The sequence below is a fragment of the Rhinatrema bivittatum genome, chromosome 4 (assembly GCF_901001135.1).
Source record: "Rhinatrema bivittatum chromosome 4, aRhiBiv1.1, whole genome shotgun sequence".
NCBI lineage: Eukaryota > Metazoa > Chordata > Amphibia > Gymnophiona > Rhinatrematidae > Rhinatrema > Rhinatrema bivittatum.
The window spans coordinates 358,702,390-358,724,485 of NC_042618.1; the positions used below are offsets into that span (position 1 = coordinate 358,702,390).

General features: G+C 40.9%; 1 protein-coding gene across 2 annotated transcripts in view; it reads left to right on the forward strand.

The window, feature by feature from the left end:
- Nucleotides 1-22,096, forward strand: part of IARS (isoleucyl-tRNA synthetase) — a 600,554-nt gene that overhangs the window by 505,633 nt on the left and 72,825 nt on the right. For both annotated transcript variants that reach the window (XM_029600767.1, XM_029600766.1), the window contains exons 29-30: nucleotides 13,486-13,662; nucleotides 18,358-18,475. In XM_029600767.1, coding sequence (XP_029456627.1) covers nucleotides 13,486-13,662; nucleotides 18,358-18,475 — 295 coding nt within the window. The remainder of the gene's footprint in view (nucleotides 1-13,485; nucleotides 13,663-18,357; nucleotides 18,476-22,096) is intronic.

Consider the following 22,096-nt stretch of genomic DNA (forward strand, 5'->3'; position numbering starts at 1 on the left):
AGAATACCTCATGTCAGACATATATGCGGAACACAGACAGAATGAAGAGAGAATAAAAGTACAAATAGAAGCATGAAAACAAAAACTGAACTGGAAACCACAATAAGCAAGGCTTTCTATGCAGTGAAACAATGAAAAAACCAGAAACATTACAATCTAAATAGATAAACGAAGCTTGACCGACGTGCCGCAAATGCGCAGTAGAGAGCAGCTCTACCGCGCATGCGAGCACGTTGGTCACAGTGTGCCTCTTAAATATGGCGCTGCAGGAGCGGCGGCCCGAAGACCGGCGGCGGCAGTCCAAAGAGCGGCGGCCCGAAGACCAGGAGCGGCGGCGGCCCGAAGAGCTGGAGCATCGGCGGCATGCGCGCGAGGGAGGGACGGAAGGAACACCCCGGAGATCTACTGAGGGGAGGAGAGAGGAGTGACTGAGGGGAGGAGGGAGAGAGGAGTGACTGAGGGGAGGAGGGAGGGGGGGAGAGAGGAGTGACTGAGGGGAGGAGGGAGGGGGGGGAGAGAGGAGTGACTGAGGGGAGGAGGGAGGGGGGGAGAGAGGAGTGACTGAGGGGAGGAGGGAGGGGGGAGAGAGGAGTGACTGAGGGAGGGGGGAGAGAGAGGAGTGACTGAGGGGGAGGAGGGAGGGGGGAGAGAGGAGTGACTGAGGGAGGAGGGAGAGGGGAGGGGAGGAGTGACTGGGTGAGGGGGAGATAGGAGTGACTGAGGGGAGGAGGGGAGGGGGGGGAGAGAGAGGAGTGACTGAGGGGAGAGAGGAGAGAGTGGGGGGAGGTGGGAGGGAGAATGAGGGGGAAGGAATGAACCAAAAAAAATGTTAATGTAGCCCGTTTTAACAGGCTTAACGGCTTGTTCATCATAAAACAAAGAATAAAACCAAGAAATGTAAAATATCAGTCATGTTGTTTGATCTGCAAATAACTTACCTCATCCTGGATCTTAATGAAAGATTTAAACTCCATATCCTATGTCTAACAGACAGAAGATGACATTGTACCTCTTACTCAGCTTTGACTACCAGGCTACCATGTACATTGCATGCTCCAGTTCATGTGCCATCATGGAGGAATAGTTATCTTTAAACACTCTGTGGTCATCGATCTAGTCAAAACCAAACAAATAATCTGACTGTCTTGTACTAAAATTTTAAGGTGATGAAGGACCTAAACTTTCACTAATCTATGCCTACCAGATAAACCTGAATCTGTTCTTAAAATCTCTGTATACACTTGTGATCTTGCCATTGCTTCTACAAACTCCTTCTGCTCGGACACTTCAGCTACTACGTAGACATCCCTCTCAAAGCTAACACCATCAGCTCCCAAAGTGACATGGGTGATCTCAGCCTCACTTAACTGATAAAAGACCCAAAACAAGTCCAATAACCTGAACGAGAGAAGCTGAAAAGCTATGAGTACAAATGCCTGTAGTCTAGGCAATAAAATCCCAGACCTGCAAGCCCTAATGGTGGAGGTGGACTTAGACATTGTTGCTGTACAGAGGCATGGTTCACAGATTTTCATGATTGGAATATGGCTATACTGGGCTATAACTTGTTAAGGAAGGACAGAGTGGACAGAAAAGGAGGAGGAGTAGCTCTTTATGTTAAAAACAATATCCAAGCAACTGAACTGCAAGGAATATGGGTTAGAGAAGAAGCATTATGGGCCATTCTTAAAAAAAATTTTTTTTTAAATGCTGCATCCAGTTTTAAAGGAGTGGTTTACAGGTCTCAGACTCAAACTGAAGAACTGGAAAGATCTGGTTGAAGACATCCAAAAGGTGGGAAAGAAGGGAGAAATGTTGATTGTTGGAGATTTTAATCTGCTGGATGTAGACTGGAGAATCCATTCTGCGGAATCTAATAGAAGTAGAGGGATAGTGGAAGCCCTGCAAGGGGCTCTGTTCAAACAAATGGTAATGGAACCCAAGAGGGAAGGCGTGATACTTTAGTTAGTGCTCAGTAATGGGGATAATGACTGTAATGTCCAGGTGGGTGCCCACCTTAGCACCAGTGATCATCAAACAATATGGTTTGATATCGCAAATAGGATACAGAGAAGTCACACGAAAGACTGAAGTTTTGAACTTCAAAAATAGACTGTTGAAATGGAGAAGTACCTGGAGGTGGAAGACTGGGAGAAAATGAGAGAAGTGGAAGAGTGGGCCAAACTAAAAGGAGCAATTACAAAGGCAACTAATCTATATATTAGAAAAGTAAACAAAAGCAAGAGAAATAAGAAACCTATCTGGTTCTCAAAGGAGGTGGCTTATAAAATGCAAAAAGAACAGCATTCAAGAAATATAAAGGATCCCAAAAAGAGGAACACCAGGAAGAATATCTGGTGAGACTAAGAAAGCAAACAGGTGGAAGAAAGGATTGACAAAGAGGTAAAAAGGGGTGACAAACATTTTTCAGATACATCAGAGAAAGGTCCAAAGTAGTATAGTGAAATTAAAAGGTGAAAAGGATCAATGTGTGGAGAGAGATGAAGATAAGGCAGAAATATTAAATACTTCAGTTTGGTGTTCACTAAAGAAGATCCTGGAGAAGGACATTCACTAGTTAACAAGACATGGAGGGGTGTGGAGTAGATAAAACTCTGTTTACAAAAGAGATTGTATGGGAAGAGCCTGGTAAACTGAAAGTGGACAAAGCCATGGGGCCAGATGAGGTTCATCCCAGGATACTGAGGGAGCTCAGAGATGTGCTGGCGGGTCTGCTGTACGACCTGTTCAATGTTCCCTGGAAATGGGAGTGGTGGTTCCACTTCACAAGAGTGGGAACAGAGAGGAGGCTGGAAACTACATGCCGGTTAGCCTCACCTCGGTGGTGGGAAAAGTAATGGGAACTCTGCTGAAGGAAAGGATAGTGAACTCCCTACAATCAGGAGGATTGCTGGACCCGAGGCAGCATAGATTCACCAGGGGAAGGTCCTGTCAGACAAATCTGATTGATTTTTTTGGATTGGGTGAGTAAAGAATTGGATCAAGGAAGAGCGCTTGATGTGATCTACTTAAATTTCAGCAAAGCATTTGATATGGTCCTGCATAGGAGGCTTATGAATAAAATGAGAAGCTTGGGAGTGAGCGCCAAAGTGGTGGCTTGGATTACAAACTGGTTGACGGAAAGAAGACAGCATATGATGGTAAATGGAACCTATTCTGAAGCACATGAGCAGTAGCATAATAGTGGAATATGCATGCCAGAGACCCCCCCCCACACACACACACACTGTATCTGTGACTGTGTGTGTATATAAATGTCCCAGAACCCTAACAAACTATCGGATTTACCTGGCACATTACAAAAAATTGATTGATAAAACAAAGAGATTTATGGTAGTAAAATTCAAAGATTTGGACAAAACCCTAAAACGGTTGTGTTTGTAGCATTGTGGACTGACTCCGCCCATGGGGAGGGGCCCCGTGGGGAACCACTGTGATAGGCTGAACTCAAATAGCAGACACAGTATGGAAGGTAAGGCACTGATCCAAGAAATGCCAGTAAGTTCAACAGGCTCAGATGTGAAGTCTCGCCCAGATGTTTATGATAGGCGGAAGCCCGCAGTGCGGGTAACGTTGCGGCTGGTGGGTGGAGCTGGAGCACCGAATCGTAGAGGTATTCACAGGAATGTTGGTGTCTTCCTGATGGTGGAAAGTTGGGACCGAAGGTCTGTGGTGCAGGATATAATGGCTGGTAGGCCCTTGAGCGAGTACCCGATGGTCCGATATCCTGAAATGTAGAAGAGAGAGAGACCCCTGAGGAGCGGTTGTCTTAGAGAGGACCCCGAAGGGTAGTTGGAAGTGAGAGACCCCCGAGGAGCGGGTATCTAGAGCTTCTACAGGAGCAAGGCCCTTGGAGTGGAAGCAGCATCTAAGCGTGCAGCTTAGAGTGGTCAGAGTAGCTAAAACTGAAGTCCTTGCTAACTCAAGGTGGGTAGCGGAAGCGGAGGCTAGATATACCTGGAGGTACTGACGTCATGCGGTGGGGCCGCCCCCAAGGTTCCCGCCATGAAGTGCATTTGAGCGTAGGAGATGTGCGCGCCAGCGCCCTAGGAGGCCACGGGAGTGAGCCTTTATTTATTTATTAAGCTTTTTATATGCCGACAATCGTTGGGAACATCTTATCGGTTTTCAGAGAAAATAATGCAGCAACAGGCTTTACATGGAACACTTGATAGAGGTGGTAATATTAGCGGAAATAAAAAAAAAATAAAAAAAAAAAAACCATGGGAGGAACTATAACGCATAATTGATGATAAAATGATGGCATGGCAGATGGGGATGCCCATGCTGGTTTGGAAACGCCGAGACACTCGGCACCAGGGGCAGCCATCTTGCCCAAAGAGAGTGAAAGAGGAGAAAGAGGTAAGTCAGAGCTGTCGCAGCCATCTGCGACCGGATGCAACAAAAACGCTGTTTCATATTGTTAATAAGTTAATTGATGTACCCATTCAAACTAATAACACAACAAATACCAATCTTAGTCAAGATCTAGCTAGCTTTTTTCAAAATAAAATCGATACCATTACTAAGAAATTAAACAATTCAACATCCCAAGAAATTGTAATGAAAACTAAAGCAAATATGTCCTGGTCTAACTTTGAAAATGCCTCAACATGCGAAGTAACAAGATTACTATCTAGCCTAAACTCTGCTCACCACTCATTTGATTCTATTTTATGTCCTGACTCTTAAACAGATACCTCAAATAATTGTCCCAATAATAACTAAGATTATCAATTTATCATTAGAAGAAGGATGCTTACCAGATTCACTAAAACAAGCAATAGTAAAACCCATCCTAAAGAAAAAGAATCTCGATAATACTCTATTACATAATTATAGACCAATCTCCAGCCTGTCGTTTTTGGCCAAATTAGTTGAGAAAGTTGTATTACAACGATTAAATGACTATTTTGAACAAAATGATATCCTGTTTCCTACACAATTTGAATTCAGAAAAAATTTAAATACTGAAACTTTGCTTCTTTCACTTCAAGACACAATATTACATGGATTTGACGGTGGCCACAAATTCTTACTATTGATGTTAGACCTCACGGCGGCCTTAGATACTGTGAATCATGACATTTTGATACATAGGCTCACTGAAATAGGTCTTAATGGGAAGACCTTAGAATGGTTCACTTTCTTTCTTAATAACAGAACATATCGAGTTAACATTAATAACTCAACATCACATGAAGTCAATCTCAAAACTGGAGTACCACAAGGCTCCACTTTATCTGCTGTTTTATTCAATATATACTTGACACCTCTGTCACCTCATCTCCGGGCTTGTATTAAATTACTTCATATATCCAGATGATACCCAGATCTTAATCCCGATAACAGATACTCTTGAAAAAGCTTTTCAAATAACCTCAGTGTATCTCAGTATAATAAACCAGTTTCTGACACAGATGAAGCTATGTTTGAATTTAGAAAAAACAGAAGTAATCATACTAGAAAGGAAAATAACATTAAACAATAATACAGATAAATTAATAATAGAGAACATCCAAATAAACCCATCAACAAAAATTAGAGACCTTGGAATTTTACTTGATCCAGAACTTAATTTCAAAACACACATTGCATCCAAAACAAAAGATGGCTATTATAAATTACTAATTTTGAGAAAACTCAAGCCAATATTAAACATAAATGATTTCAGAACTATACTGCAAGCTCTCATTTTCAATGGATGATATTATTGCAATGCATTACTGTTAAGTCTACCTTCGTCAACAATCAGGCCACTTCAAATACTATAGAATTCCGTAGCTAGAGTCCTGACTGGTTCACATAAACAAGATCACATCACTCCCATACTAATAAATCTGCATTGACTACCCATAGAACAAAGAATACAATATAAATTGAGAAAAGAAAAGAAGCATACCCCGGTACGCTTCTTTTCCCATGCATTTTTCCACCCCTTGTATATATACCCTACTACACCTTATCTAACAATGTATTTTTCACTTGAACCATTGTAAACCCGTGTTACCTAGTTGTTATTGTTCCTCTCATTTCATTCCTCCTTCTATTTTGTTGGGGTCCCCTTTCCGACCCCTAGTTATTCTTAATGTCCCACCTTCCCCCATCCTGTTATTTGTAATTTCCACCTTTTTGTTATCATGTAAACCGACATGATGTGTACTTTAATGTCGGTATAGAAAAACTGTTAAATAAATAAATAAAATAAATCATTATGCATACTCCACATAGTCATATATGGAAAACAAGTTGAATGGTTAACTGCATCTATAAGAATTCATACACCATCTTGTCATTTTAGGTCCGCAGATAAAGGACTTTTTATCCATCCCATCCCTAACATCAGCTAAACTAACATCTGTTAGAGACAGAGCTTTGTCATTAGCCGGGCCTAAGCTTTGGAACTCCCTGCCAGAACAAATAATACATGAGTCCAACTTAAAAGCCTTCAGTAAAACTTTGAAAACATGGTTATTTAATCAGATTTACAACACTAGCCCAAGCTAAGAGATATAGTCTGATAATTATAAATAATAAAATTTTAGAAAAAATAGTTAACAAACAACTTTCAGAGTACCTCGAAGACAATGATATGTTATCCGCCTATCAGTTCGGCTTCCGAAAAGCTCGTAGTACAGAATGTCTCCTAATCTCCTTAACAGACACTATCCTACTAAATCTTGAAAAAAAACAAACCGGTCTACTCATTCTCCTTGATCTTTCTGCTGCATTTGATACCGTCAACCACCTAACACTACTGGATAGGCTATCTGACATTGGAATCAAAGGCATGGCTCTGAACTGGTTCAAGTCATTTCTATTCAAAGATCCTACAAGGTCAAAGTCAACAATAACGAATCACACCCCGTCCACAATAACGAATCACACCCCTTTCCAAACTAAACCTAACCCATTACATCTACGCAGATGATGTACAAATATTTATTCCGGTGACCGAATCCTTGCAAAAATCACTAGAATTCTGGAACAGCTGCTTACAATCCATCAACAACCTACTCACGAGCCTCAATTTGATCCTCAATTCCAATAAAACAGAAATACTCCTTATCACCCAAGACGGCAACCAGACAATAACTAACACTACCACTACAAGACAAACACCCTTCTCTTCTCAAGTCAGAAACCTTGGAGTCATAATGGACAATCAACTCAACCTCAAGAAATTTATTAATAATACCACAAAGGAAGGTTTCTTCAAATTGCAAGTCCTAAAAAGGCTCAGACCGCTTCTACACTTCCAAGACTATCGTGCAGTCCTACAGTCTATCATCTTCTCGAAAATAGACTACTGCAACTCCCTGCTACTCGGACTCCCAGCTAACACTTTAAAACCACTACAGATCCTCCAAAACGCCACAGCCAGGATACTTACAAAAACCAACAAAAGAGACCATATTACCCCCATTTTAAAAAATCTACACTGGCTTCCGATCAAGTTCAGAATCTCTTACAAAATACTCACCATCATTCACAAACATATCCACAAGCTCATCCCACTGGAACTCAACATCCCTCTTCGAATTCTTATTCCCAATAGACCAGTGAGAACAGCTTACAGGAATACCCTCATTGCCCCAGCCATTAAATCCACTTTAAATAAACGAACTCTGTCCAAAGCAGGCCCACAACAATGGAACTTGTTACCCGCTGCACTCCGATAGGAACTATGCCCAATCACCTTCAAAAAGAGACTCAAAACTTGGCTGTTCGAGCAAGCTTTCAATCTAGGCCAATAATCTACCACCACTCTTTGCCTTCCTTAGTTATTATGTCTTCCTCAGAATACTCCAATACCGTCTCTCCAATTAGCATTAGCAGCTGATCTTCTTGCAGATTGTCTAGTTTCCGATCACTATCTGTTCTTGTTTAGATGTTTCAAGGACATTATGTCTTGCCGGTTTCACAAAATATCACTCGTTTTATTGTTCATTTATATGGTAATAACAGCCTCCCAGTTTATTTGTTCCAAGTTATATTCTCCTTGTTATATGTAACAGCATTCTTACATGCAAGTTAATGTTAATATGTAAACCGAATTGATTTGTAACTCTGCTACATGAATTTCGGTATATAAAAATGCTAAATAAATAAATAAATAAATAATCCTTAATGCAAAAGCTATGAGCATAGACGAGTTATTTTATATAAATTTTTCATTAAGTGTTTTTGTAATTTTATAGTTTTAGATAAGTTATTGCTTATTGTATTGTTGTATGGATTGTGAATTTTTTAAATTGTATATTTTGTAAACCGATGTGATGGTCCTTCAACTAAACACTGGTATATAAAAACCATATAAATAAATAAATATTGTATGTGTGTCTTTCTGACACACACTGATGCTCCCTCTGTGACACAGTCACACCCACACAATCAGGCAGATTCAGTAAAAGTCGCGGGAGAGCGGGCGAGTGCGCGCACAGGCCACTCTCCTGTGTGCACGATTCAGTATTTAAATTTATTTATTTATTTATTTATTTATTTAACAGTTTTATATACCGAATTTCTTGAAAGAGGTTACAAATCAAAACGGTTTACATTGTAACAGAAACAGTGCCTCAAAGAGTGCAATTACATAAAACAAAGGAATACAGAACTAGTATCATGAAACTATTGAGCAAACCAGGGTATAAATCAAACTATGATACAAGGCTGGTAGGGTTATGGTTAGGTTAAGACCATGGTATTGGCGAAGGACCTTAGGATTGGGGCTATAGTAGGACATATAGCGATTTATCTATATCGAGAAAAAGGCAGGCAAGAGTCAATGGGTTCCTAGTGATAGAACTGATTTAATTCATCTGGCGTCTGATTTAAGCAAAGGCCTGCTTGAAAAGCCAGGTTTTGAGTCTTTTCTTAAATGTGACCGGGCAGTGTTCCAGCCGGAGGTCTGGTGGAAGAGAATTCCAATGTGTTGGTCCAGAGGCTGAGATGGCTCTCTTACTTAATAAGGTTTTTAAAGGGGTTTTAAATGAGGGCCCGCGGTAAAAAGAGGCGCTAGGGACACTAGCGCCTCTTTTTTGACAGGAGTGGCCGCTGTCAGAGAGTTTGACAGCCGACGCTCAATTTTGCCAACGTCGGTTCTCAAACCCGCGGACAGCCACGGATTCAGAAACTGGACGCCGGCAAAATTGAGCATCCAGTTTTCGAGCCGCGCGCCGATTTTAAATTTTATTTTTTTAAATTTTTAATTATTTTTTACTTTGGGACATCCGACTTAATATCGCCATGATATTAAGTCGGAGGGTGTACAGAAAAGCAGTTTTTACTGCTTTTCTGTACACTTTCCCGGTGCCAGCAGAAATTAACGCCTGCCTTTGGGTAGGCGTTAATTTCTGAAAGCTGCACATTTTACTTAGTGAATCGCACGGGAATAACTAATAGGGCCATCAACATACATTTGCATGTTGCGGGCGTTATTAGTTTCGGGAGGGGGGGGGGGGGTTGGAAGTGCGTTTTCGACTCGCTATTACCCCTTACTGAATAAGGGGTAAAGCTAGCGCGTCAAACGCGCGTCCAAATGCGGGTTAACAGTGCGCTCTGCCGGAGCGCACTGTACTGTATCTGCCTGATTGAGAGCAAGAATGCGTGTGTGCGCCTTTGGGTCAGATGGACACACACATGCACTTTCAGATACAGCCAAAGTGGGTGTTTGTGTCTGACAGACTGTTTGTATGTGTGTCTCTGATATATGCTAGCAGTCTGGTTGTCTCTTTAGTTGGGCAACTAATTCAAGAGCTGATTGATTGGCAAGAGACTTTAACACCAGAGCAGGAATCTAGGAGGATCAGTCAATCTAATTGCTCATTACGCCTCAGTCCTCTGAAATTCATCTGGGTCTAGAGGCAAAACCTAGCCCTGAAGTTAACCACCATAATAAATACCATGCTAATCCAAGGCGTTTTACCTCTTTTAGTGAAAAATAAATAAATAAAAGGCTATAATCAAATCTGAAATTTCAAGTTGATGAAGGACCTATCTTGAAGAATTCAGGCTCTGACCCAAAAAATAGTCTACCACTATCGTCCAGTTTCAAACCTTTGCATCATATCCAAACTAGTGGAAAACTAGTCTGCTTCCAAATCCTAGACTTCCTTGAAGAGAGCAACATCCTTCATTCATACTAATTTGGCTTCAGTAAAAAACACAGTACAGAATCCATCCTATTGGCCTTAACAGCATCCACATCAGTGCCAACCAAGGTGGCATCTCCCTCCTAGTCCTACTTATTTATGTGATTTATATTCCATGTTCACCAGCTTCTATTACAATGCTTAGAGTACATTCGTATTGAAGGCACAGCCCTCAAATGGTTCATATTTTTCCTGTTCAACAGAACAGTCTGTCTCATGGACCAACAAACCATCCTCACCCAGACTCCTCAAGTGTGGAACGCCTTGGTTCGGTGCTTTCCCCTGATCCTTTTCATCATCTACATTTGTCCAATCTGGGTCCTCATCCAGTCTTTCAACAATAGCTGTTAGACTTCTGGTAGGGGCCAAATCAGTTGATCATATAAGACCAATCTTGCATCAGTTATATTGTCTACCGATAGAAAGTAGAGTAAAAGTAAAAAAAATCTTTGTTTTGTCTTTAAATGCTTGAAAAATCAGGTCCTTGATTCTTTCGCAGCTTCTGTTCTACACTTCTCATGAGGGCATTCCAATCCTACTGAATCTTCCTTTCTTACCATCTTCCTTTCTTTAAGTTTTAGCCGGATTAATTTACACAGGACTTCATGCATTAGCTGCTATGCACCAAACGTATGGAACAAGATACCACTACCTCTACACCTTGAGACTTCCTATCTCATGTTTAGCCAAGCCTTCCAGTTAGCATTAGCAGCTTATCTACTCGCAGATGGTCTAGCCTGATCACTATCTAATTTTTGTTTAGATGATTACAAGTCTAAATATTGTCTAGCCTGTTACACAAAAATATCACACTATTTATTGTTCATGTTATATGGTGATAAGTCTCCCAGTTTATTTGTTCCAAGTTATATACTCCTTGTTCTATGTAATAGCATTCTTACATGCATGTTAATGTTAAAATGTAAACCGAATTGATTTGTAACTCTGCTACATGAATTTCGGTATATAAAAATGCTAAATAAATAAATAAATTACACAGCAGAGACTCCTCCCCATACAACTTGAATACCAGAACTTCCTATCATGAGCCCACAACCTCTTTTACCACTCCTTTTTTATTCCTATTACGTTTGCACCAAGTGCTTTCTTTTTATATATGCTTCTATATTATTGTACCCATCTTTATATTTTTTCTATCTAATTCACCCAGTGGATACTTTAACATCTACTATATGAGGCAGTAAGAACATAAGAAATTGCCATATTGGGTCAGGCCAAGGGTCCATCAAACCCAGCATCCTGTTACCAACAGTGGCCCTTCCAGGCTACAAGTACCTGGCAAGTACCCAAACACTAAATAGATCCCATGACTAGTCCAGTTTTGCAAAAAAACTTTTTTTGACATGGACTCTGGTACCATTTCAAAGAATAAAGGGAAGTACAATTCTTTGATATATTTTTAAGAAAAATGTTGAAAATTCAAAAAAATGTTTTTGCAAAACTGGACTAATGGACGAATGATTAAAAAGGACCCGTAACGGTGTAAACACAAGTTCAAGCTTGTTAAACCGTGGGTGTTATGAAGGTCCCAAACTCATAGACAAATTGTGTTGAAATATTATTATGAAAAGTCTATAGCACCATTGATATAAAGAAGAAATATTTATGATACAACGTATTTTTGGTAAAGTTACTTAGGTGGTTATTCTGTGTTTAAATAGACATATTGATTTATGGTAATTGAAATCTCCCATTATTACTGCACTTCCAAATTGGTTAGCTTCCCTGCTTCAAAATATTCAAAAGCCATCTAGTTTCTGGCTAGATTTTAGCCAGGTAAGTCATTACTAGATTATCCATCCAGATAAGTAGCGATATTCAAACTTCTCCGGTTATGTTATCCAGGTAACTTTAGACCTGCTATTGAGTGGGTCTAAAATAAACTGGATAATTTATCTGGTTAACTTTAAACTTGTCCGTGTATATTCAGCAGCACGGCTGCACCAGTGACTATCCTGGCTAGCTAGCCATGTCTGAATATTAACCTCCAAATGTTATAATCTAGATGACTACCTATAATCTACTTCATATCTCTAGCCATATCTGTATGTATGTGCTAATCTCATGTTTAACGTCTTTGATTTGATTGATTGCAATTTGGATTGTAATTTTCATTGTAATTTGCCTTGAGACTAACTTACAAAAGGGAGAATATCAAATATTTATAAATAAATAATAAACCTTACTAATAAGTCGAACATTTCAAAACAGCTGACAAAACATTCAATAATTTAAAAAACATATGACAATTTTTAAAAAGTTCCCATATACCAATAAAATACTTTAAAACAGCAGACACATGGGGAAACAAGATGGTAGCCTAGTGCTAGTCACTAGGATACCATCACCTGTTGCCCGGTGATATGCTAGTTTCTTTTCAGTCCAGATTGTACTTGAAATCTATTGATGAGCAAGAGGGAAAGTAAAGCCTCGGACTTACCCTGCAGCACCGGTGCCTCCTTCCTTGGGCATGATGGAGTCCTTATATGTTCCATTGGATTCTCAGGGTTTGCGGTTGCTGGAGTGTGGGGCTTGGTAGTTGAGCTGTCGCCCCTCCTTGATAGAAGAATTTCTCTTAGCCCCAATGAGAGACGACCTCTCAGTAATCCTGCAGAGGGAAGAGCTGTATGTTCCCCTTTAGCTGCAATGCTGGCTGATGACGTTACGGGATCAGTGACGCTGGTAGAGAGGAGTGCAAGGAGGAGGGCTATGATAGAGATGTTTAAAATCATGAGAGGTCTAGAACAGGTAGATGTGAATCGGTTATTTACTCTTTCGGATAGTAGAAAGACTAGGGGGCACTCCATGAAGTTAGCATGGGGCACATTTAAAACTAATCGGAGAAAGTTCTTTTTTACTCAAGGTAGGAAAAGATTTCAAGATTGTTATTTTTTATTTTTATTTAGATTTAGATTTTTATATTCTGCCACATTAGATTTTTTTTTGTTTGGAAATGATGTGGACGCCAACACAAACAAATGTTTGCCTACTAGATTGGTGCATTTTGCTATCGCACAGTGGATTTTCCTAAATCCCGCCCAAACTCCTCCCTGATCCTGCCCCTCCCAAACATTTGCATTCACGCCATGAGTTATTGTTCTTTTCGCATGCGTTAACGCATTATCGCGTGTATTAACACCATAACACATTTTGATGAATGACCTGGTTAGATGGTAAGCCCTCTGGGGATAGTGGAATATAAACAAACAAATCTGGTGATATCACTCCCACTAATGCACTTTTTAGCTAAATTGAGTTGGTTTTTTTTTTAATTTGTTTTTCTTTTAAGGGCAACTTGGTTCCTACAGATGAGATAACAGTTTATTATCGATCCCAGCCTGAAGGAGACTATCTGGATTCTGTTATCAAAGTTCATACAGACTTTATTCTTGCTACTGTCAAGGCTCCGCTGAAGCCATACCCAGTTCCTCTCTCTACAAAAATAGTCATCCAGGAGAAGACAGAGGTATGAATACACTTAGACTTCTTAGGCACAGTTTGATTTTGTATTACTACTACATTTATTTGTAGACTGTTGGAATTTGTAATGTTCGCCTTTTTTTGTCCCACTAAAGTCGTCACCCATTAACCATGCTTCTCTGATGAACAGTGTATTATTTTCTTCATGTCTTGTGGAAATAACTCATTTTCCTAGCCTGTAGACAGATGGACTCAGGGCCAGTGGGGATATGCTCCCCTGCCAGCAGATGGAGGTGGAGCACGCTGCTTGTCCTGTGAGAAAGCAAATGTTGCTTACCTGTAACAGGTGTTCTCACAGGACAGCAGGATGTTAATCCTCACGAAACCCGCCCGCTGCCCCGCGGTGTTGGGTTTGTAACGTTTTGTTTTATTTTTCGGCACTGCCTGTAGCTTTCAAATAAGACTGAAGGGGGACCCCTGCTGGCTGCAGGATTAGTGCCATGCTGGGCATGCCCAGTAGGGGCCAGTCAAAGTTCTGATGATGTCACCCATATGTGAGGACTAACATCCTGCTGTCCTGTGAGAATACCTGTTACAGGTAAGCAACATTTGCTCTCCTTCAGTGACCCCAGCCTGCCAGTCTCTCCAGCAGACGGTGGATGTGCATCTCCCTCTGGGGATTGCTTCATATTTTGGAAGGAGAATTTTAAATTAAATGAGGAAAAGCCACTCTTTCCCGTGGTGATACCAAGTGGTCCCTTCCCCCCCCGTTGAGAATTCCTGAGGTGATTTCCATGGTCCCTCAAATGTGTGCCTTGGTCCGATAGCTGGGTTTTCCCGGCGTGGACTTAACTGATTGTACAACTGAAAGGCAGCGGGTGCAGGAGGCCGTGTGCAGCGGTGATGGCAGATGCCCTATCCCCCTTCATCCTGAGACAGTCTCTGTTCTCAGCTGGTAAGCGCTGAGCTCAGATAAGTTTTAAAAAAACGGAAGAAGTTATTACCTTCTGAAAGAGACAGAGGGATGTTTAGGACTTCTGGTCTCTGTGCTTGGTGCACTGTGCTGACGTCGTTCCCGCTCCTGTTGGGGTTAGGAGACCTGGGCAGCTGGCGGGTTGAGTCCTGGTAAACTAGGCAACGCAGTTAGGCTTCTTGCCTGCATGCCGCTTGGTAGGCCGTGGCGGTGTTTTTGCACGGTTCTGTGCATGTTTTAGTGCCCTCTACAGGATGTCTGTGAGCATAGTGTGTCTGGTCTGTGCATATGCTGAGCGCTCAGTTTTGGGGGCATATTTTACACACACAACTTTTTGTATTGGTGAACGTGCAAGTCTTCGCACACAAGTGGTGCATGTGGCTTGCGCAGTGCTAATTTTTGTGCACATAAATTTTTGAGTACAAGCAGTTTGGACGCACATTCACCGCCATTGATGGCGCCAGTGAACAAGAAGCCTAAGAGCCTTTCTTTGTGTTGCCTGTCATATTCGGGCTTCTCAGCCTGACCTGTCTTCTAACATGTGTCAGCGCTGTTTGGATGCTCAGGGAGAGTTGTCTTTCTCTGATCTCTCTAAGGCTGGATCCTCCCATCATGATGAGGGATTGGTTATGGCTTTGACGGAGGTATGCCAGACCTAAGTACTCGGTTGACTGGGTCTTCCGTAGGAGTTGACTGTTCAGTGGGCCCTGCTCCAATTCCTACGGGGTTTGGCCTGGATCCGGCTGCTATTTTTCTTGGGTGGAATTTTTCGAGGTTTACAAGCCTTTCCTCAGGCGCAGTCCTCCGCTTTTTCCCAATCTGTTGTCCCTTGTCTGGGGGTGGGGGGAAGGGTGCTAATGACTAACAATGCCTAGAGGTGGTAAAAGCTTAAATCCATCACTCCTTACTGCTATTATGAAACTAGTCTTATCTGATTCAGTGGCATATTGATTGTGATCTCTGAAGCAAATACTTCATTGACAGCTTCTAAAAATAGTTCTTATGAACTTCCTAACTCTTAATTCCGTGTTGTGGTCTTTAATGCGCATACTGTTTTCCCATGAGATATTGCAGTGCTGTATTGTGATTGACTGAAAAAACTGACCCATAATATATTATTATATTCCTTAAATATTTAACACACAGAATCTCCTACCATCCTTCACACCAGTGGCGTAGCCAGAATTTATTTTTTGGGTGGGCACAAGGTTAACATGGGTGGGCTGTAGGCATGCAGGTCTGAGACCCACTAGTTATTTTCTTATTGATAAATAATGCCATATACTGCACCCTAGAATGGCTTTCTAAGTAATTTGCAACAGCCATTATGCATCATGTGTGAAACTTTAAAACATTTTACCTCCATTATTTCGAGCACTTACCAGCATTAAAAATTCCTTATCAGAATTTATTTTATATTTATTGCAGTTTCTAAATGCACAAGTATAGAAAACAATCAGATCCAATCATGTAATAAAACAAAAATTAATGTATTCTTTCATGAACCATCTTTGCAGAAAACCAGAAGTCTTCATAAATACAATAAAATATAATTAATCATCAGAACAGGTGCAGCGCAGAGCTAGGGCAATTCACATTACAATTAACATGAAAAAAATATTTCAAATTCTGGTGTCACCTCAGCAAAAAATAACCCTCCATTTCTATTTTGTGAAGTAACACAAACTCTTGCAAAGAAAGAGGCATCTAGAACCTTGCCATACAGTCACAGCACCAACTCTCAGGATTCAAATAATAGCAACCTTATGAAAAATCTGCAATGCAAATACTACACCAGGCCCTAGAACATTAATACTTCACCTACTGGAATAACAGAACAAGCTGGACTACTACTACAGAGAAACTTCATGCTAGCAGAAATACTGCATTTCAGTCACACACATGCAAAACAGAGACCGATCTTTACCTAATATAGAAATAAGAGACCACAAATTAGAAACAGAAACATGCAGATAAAACCAAAATAGCCTAAGAAACTAAAGTCTCTGAACAGTGGAATACTGAAGAAAGAGCAAAATACAAAAATATAAGAAATGCACATTCCCAAAGATGGCATATCTTACATCTCCATAAACCACCAAGCACAGCAAAGCACTCTAAATACAATTCCACACCAAAGATGAGTGCTAAGATCAAGTTGTACAGTCCCAAAGAACTCAAAACAATTTGTAAATCCAAAGGTGATATTTATTCATAGCGGCAACTCCACTGTGTATATATAAACATGCTTTAAGCAGAAGGGTCCCCCGACACGGACCCGTGTTTCGCCAGGGGCTACATCGGGGGGGACGCACAAAGGATTTAGAACTATCAAGTTGAAGAGTATACACACGTAACAGGGACCCTTCTGCTTAAAGCATGTTTATATATACACAGTGGAGTTGCCGCTATGAATAAATATCACCTTTGGATTTACAAATTGTTTTGAGTTCTTTGGGACTGTACAACTTGATCTTAGCACTCATCTTTGGTGTGAAATATCTTACATCTCAAAATATTTTTTTTTTTACCTTTGTTGTCTGATCTTTGTATTTTTCTAATCAGTTGGTCCTGGTCTCTTTTTCCTATTTTTTTTTCCCTTGTTGCTCATTTCCTAATTCCTTTTCAGTGTCTTTCTTCTACTACTGTCGTCTTCCCTTCCACACACACACGTACACGCTTTCTCTCACAGACTCCCTCACACACTCAAGCTCTCACTCTCATATGCTCTCCCCCCCACATACACACAAGCTCACATTCTCTGCAGACACACATACAAGCTCTCACTTTCTTACATTCTTATGCACACACAGACGCACATCCAGGCACCCATTCTCACCCACAAACCGATGCTCCTATTCTCACCCACACATATTCAAGTTCCCAGTCTCACCCACACATACACACATTCAAGCTCCCAGTCTCACCCACCCATACACCCATTCAAGCTTCCAGTCTCACCCACACACACATTCAAGCCCGCGCACAGCTTCCACTTCCTCCCCCTCCCAAACAGGAAGATCAGTTGGCATCTCCTGCTGCCACCGGCCTTCTGCTATCTTTGGGCCGTTCGGCCCACCGATCTTCCTGCTTAGGGGGGGAGGAGGAGAAAGTGGAAGCTGTGTGCGGCACTTCTGCTTCCTCCTCCCCTCCATAATAGGAAGACCGGTGGGCCATACGGCCGCAGGATCGCTTCCCCATGTGTGCTGTGCAAATGCACAGAATGGCACGCCAGCCCTGGGTCCTCCGCCGCGCAGAGATGGGATCCCGCGACAGCCTTGCAGGTCCGGTGCTCTACTTTTGGTTCCAGTTGGGTGGGCCTGGATTCAAATTGCGTGGGCAGCTGCCCACCCGTGGCTACACCACTGCTTCACACTGCACATTATTGATATTCTTCTTGCTAAATCACTGTAACACAAACTTAATATTCCCTAATTTTTGTGATATAAGTTCATGTTTCATTTTTATATAATTCAATCACTTAAAGTAGAACATGCATGGGGACAAGCTTGTTTTTTGAGAAAATGTGATTTATTTTGCAATGCTTTGCTGAAGTTATTCAAACTTAGAATAAGATGCAGATGGTGAAATTTAACTGTTTGAAATGCAGAAATGGTCAGGGTTTTTCTAACATGCAAGTTTCTGAAGACATTTACCTATTGTATTTAGGAAATATCAGTGAAGACACTTGGTGGGCGAGCATCAGTGTCCAGCTAAAAATAAACTCACCATACACATTGAAATATTTACATTTTCTTATTTCATCAGCTGAAAGGGTCAGAGCTGGAAATTACGCTTGTTAAAGGAAAGCCATCTGCAGATCTTCTTACTGGCCCAGCTTGTGCTTATGTTAATCTCAATATTTCTATTAATGGCACAGAACAAGGTAAGAGAAGGGGATAAACTTTTGTTTTGTTGTTTAATTTTATCTGCTATACTGAGAATCTTTCTATGTTCACAAAATACATAGCTTTTGAGAAAATTAAACCTATTTTTGAGCTTGGTATGATTTGAATATAGATAGCAATACAAAGGAGATATTGACTGATAAGGACCATTCTGTTCACTCAGTTGTAATGGGATGATTATTTTTTTTTTGGGGGGGGGAGGGGGTGGAGGGATGAGAGTTAAATATAAAACTATTTTTTTAAAAACCTAAAATACTCATGGGTGCTTTCTGCCTGATGACTTAGGACATGGCAGAGGCCTATCAAAATTCTCTGGCACCCGGGGGTTAGTGTTGCATTAGCAGCTCCCTCTCAAATTTCTTCTTGTAGCAATGCTTAAAGTCACAAAAAAAAAATCAGTAATACAAACCCCAGATAATGAACTGATTGACTGTTGTGACCCTTCTAAGGAGTGAAAATGTCCTTGCACTCAAAGTGATGAGGCTTGGGCTTGTACTGCTGCAGCTAGCACCATGCACCTACTGCACTCCACAGTATGCACAATTTTGTGCCTATGTAGTTACTGCCACTTCTCTGCCTCCTGCCCCATTTCATTGGCTGCAAACAGCAGCTGAAGAGGATGGAGTCACACAGGCTAGGGTGAAAGTGTGTTCAGGGCAGATGGCAGGAAAATATTGGCCCATAGGATTTTTCATATCTGCCTATTGACTATCAAATTACACTAAAAGAAAAATTAGGTATTTTTAAAAATGCATACCTTAAAACATAATGGACAATCATCATATGTACTTTATTTACTGACCTCAGCAAAAAAAATATTGATAGCATCATTTAAGAGGTGAAAAACTCTCAGGTGCCTAATCACCCACATTTTCATGCTTAGCTCTGCCAGGCTGTGCTTAGCACTTTGTGGTACTGTGGCCCAGCAATAGGGTTCTGGGGAGCAGAACACATGGCTTGGATTAGGAAAGGCGGGCCACAATGCCAAAGATAGCACCAACAAGAGTAGCAGAGCTAGAGATGGGGAGGGACTTCAGTGAAGGGAGCCTAGGAGAGAACAAATTGAAGGAGGAGAAACTACAGAGGGAAAGAAGAAAGGAGGGGAAGTAAATGAAAGATGAAAACAAACCACCTTCTTCCCCAAATAAATGAGTCCAAAAAAAGAGCAAAATAAATTAGAAAAAACAAGTGCCAAAAGGAAAAGCAAAGAAAAATGAAGACTTTCAGAATCTGTAAACCCCAAAGAAGAAAAATATTTTCAGTGACTCTAAACCCAGTGGCCTGCAGTGACCTTCATGGATTGAGTAAATGCACACATCACCTTCCCTTCCCTCTACTCCCCACCCAATCTCCTGACATAATCATGTCTTATCCCATCCCATCCCTTCCATTCCTTCACATCCTGCTGGCATAATTATTCTCTCCTCTCCCATCCCACTGATATATTCACTTCCCCTCCCTCCCTTTCATCTCTCCCCATAACGCCCTGGTATAATCACTTTCCTATCCCTTGCCTTCCCTCTCCCCCATAATCACCTTCCCTAATGGCCCCTTCTTCTTTTTCTCGTCACAGCAGCATTAGTGCCTTACTGACTTCTACTCCCTTCATCTTTCATGGCTGCTCCATGACGTTTCAGAAGTTGCAGAGCACTAACAGAAAAGAAAGCATGGGGTCCATAGCTGGTATATGTGCTCTAGCATGCCCTGTAGTGCCCGTTCCCATCCTCCTATGTATGGGCCTCCTGTAACTAAGGAAACCTGAGTGAGGGGCAGGGTACTGCAAGGGCTTGCTGGAGCACACAACACCAGCTGTAGCTCAGTGCTGCATATCTTTTCTATTAAACTGTGCCATCATCCTGTCTTCCCAGAATTCATTTAGCTCTGGGGCTGAGCTGCTCCACACTGCCACCATCAGTAAGTTACTGGGACAGGGTTCAGAGGAAGAAGACTGATATATAGATGAATTCTCCTGAAAAAATGGAGCATGTTAAAAGGACATATCCTCAGCTTATTGCTTAGTATTTCAAAAGTATATATGGCAAACAGTAATATCTACTCTGTATTTAACAGTTTTTACTGTTGACATTTTTTAAGCCTATCCCTTGAATGTCTGGGAGTAGTCATCAGGAGAGTTGAGTTACTAACACTCACTGGATCTAATTATTTCTTATTGGTTGTCATTTTAGAAAAGACATACCACAGAGCATGAACCAATCAAATACCATTCCATAAACATGGCTGTCCCTAAGGACTCTGTTTTCTGCAGAAGAAGTACTTGAATGTCCAAAACAAGGAAGGACTTGAAAATCATACACATGTATGGATTTTCTAGTACTTTTCAGTCTTCCCTACTGAAAATGACCTGAACCACTTTACATTTCTGTCATTTCAAATAGCATACCATGTAGAACCATGATGGACCTTTCCTGCCCAAATTTGGACTCATTTGGTGCAGTTTGGAAGTTATCGTGTTTCCAGATGTATGGACGGACTAAACCAATGCAAAAGTGTTTTTTGCATGCTTTGAAAAACACTAAAAAAAAAAAAATAATCACTATTTCAGTATGCTCCAACTTACTGTGGATGATGATGTGGAAAATTCATTGTAGTTTAATATTTACAACATGGCATGGCATTCTCAGTTGAATAGCACCATGTTTAGAATTTTCCATATTTGATTGTAGGATATCTATAGTTTTCTTAAATATAACTTTGATTTAACTTCAGGGATAACCACTTACAATCCTTAAATTGTAAATTAAGACTGAACTATATGACAAATGATTGCATTCCCCTGTGCATAAGAATGCTCTTATATCTTTGCAAAAATGTCACTATTTGATAAGAGCCAGAAAATGGAAACAAGCTTCCAGCACTGAAACACAAAACAAGACTTGTAAGTATTTACTTCTGTCATGCTCGGGTTGAACTTTAGATTTAGTAAAACATTTTAAAACAAGAACCCAGAACTATTAAATAATGTCAAGCCAGTGCAAATAGTAGTTTTGATTTCAGGTCAAACATAACTGCATTTATTAACTAGATGCTTCTTTTAACAAATACTCACTGAAGGTATTTAACAAACCCAGCTGCAGTATTTAATCCCTGGGACATTCTTTTCATCACTTTTCTACAGAGGGAACGCTACCACCATGTTGTCTATTCCATAAACAATTTCAAATCCAGTCCACCACTTTGAAACATACCCCCCCCCCCCCCCCAAGCTGCTCAATTTATTTATGAGCTTCCTATGCAGAACTGTGTCTAAACCTTTGCAAAATCAGAGTACATCATATGCAGCGTAGGCCCTTCCCAGATCGAATGCTCTGGTCATCTAATCAAAGAAATCGTTCAGATTCATTTGACATAACCTCCAGATTCATTTGACATAACCTCCCGCTGATAAAATCATACTGCCTCATTGGCTTGAAGATTCTTCATGGTCAGTATACATTAATTTTCCCACCACTGAAATCAAACTAACCAGTGTGGAATATGTGTGTGTGTGTGTATATATATATATATATATATATACACGCACACATGTATAGATAGAGATATAGATAGATGTGTGTGTGTGTATTTTTATATAAATTACC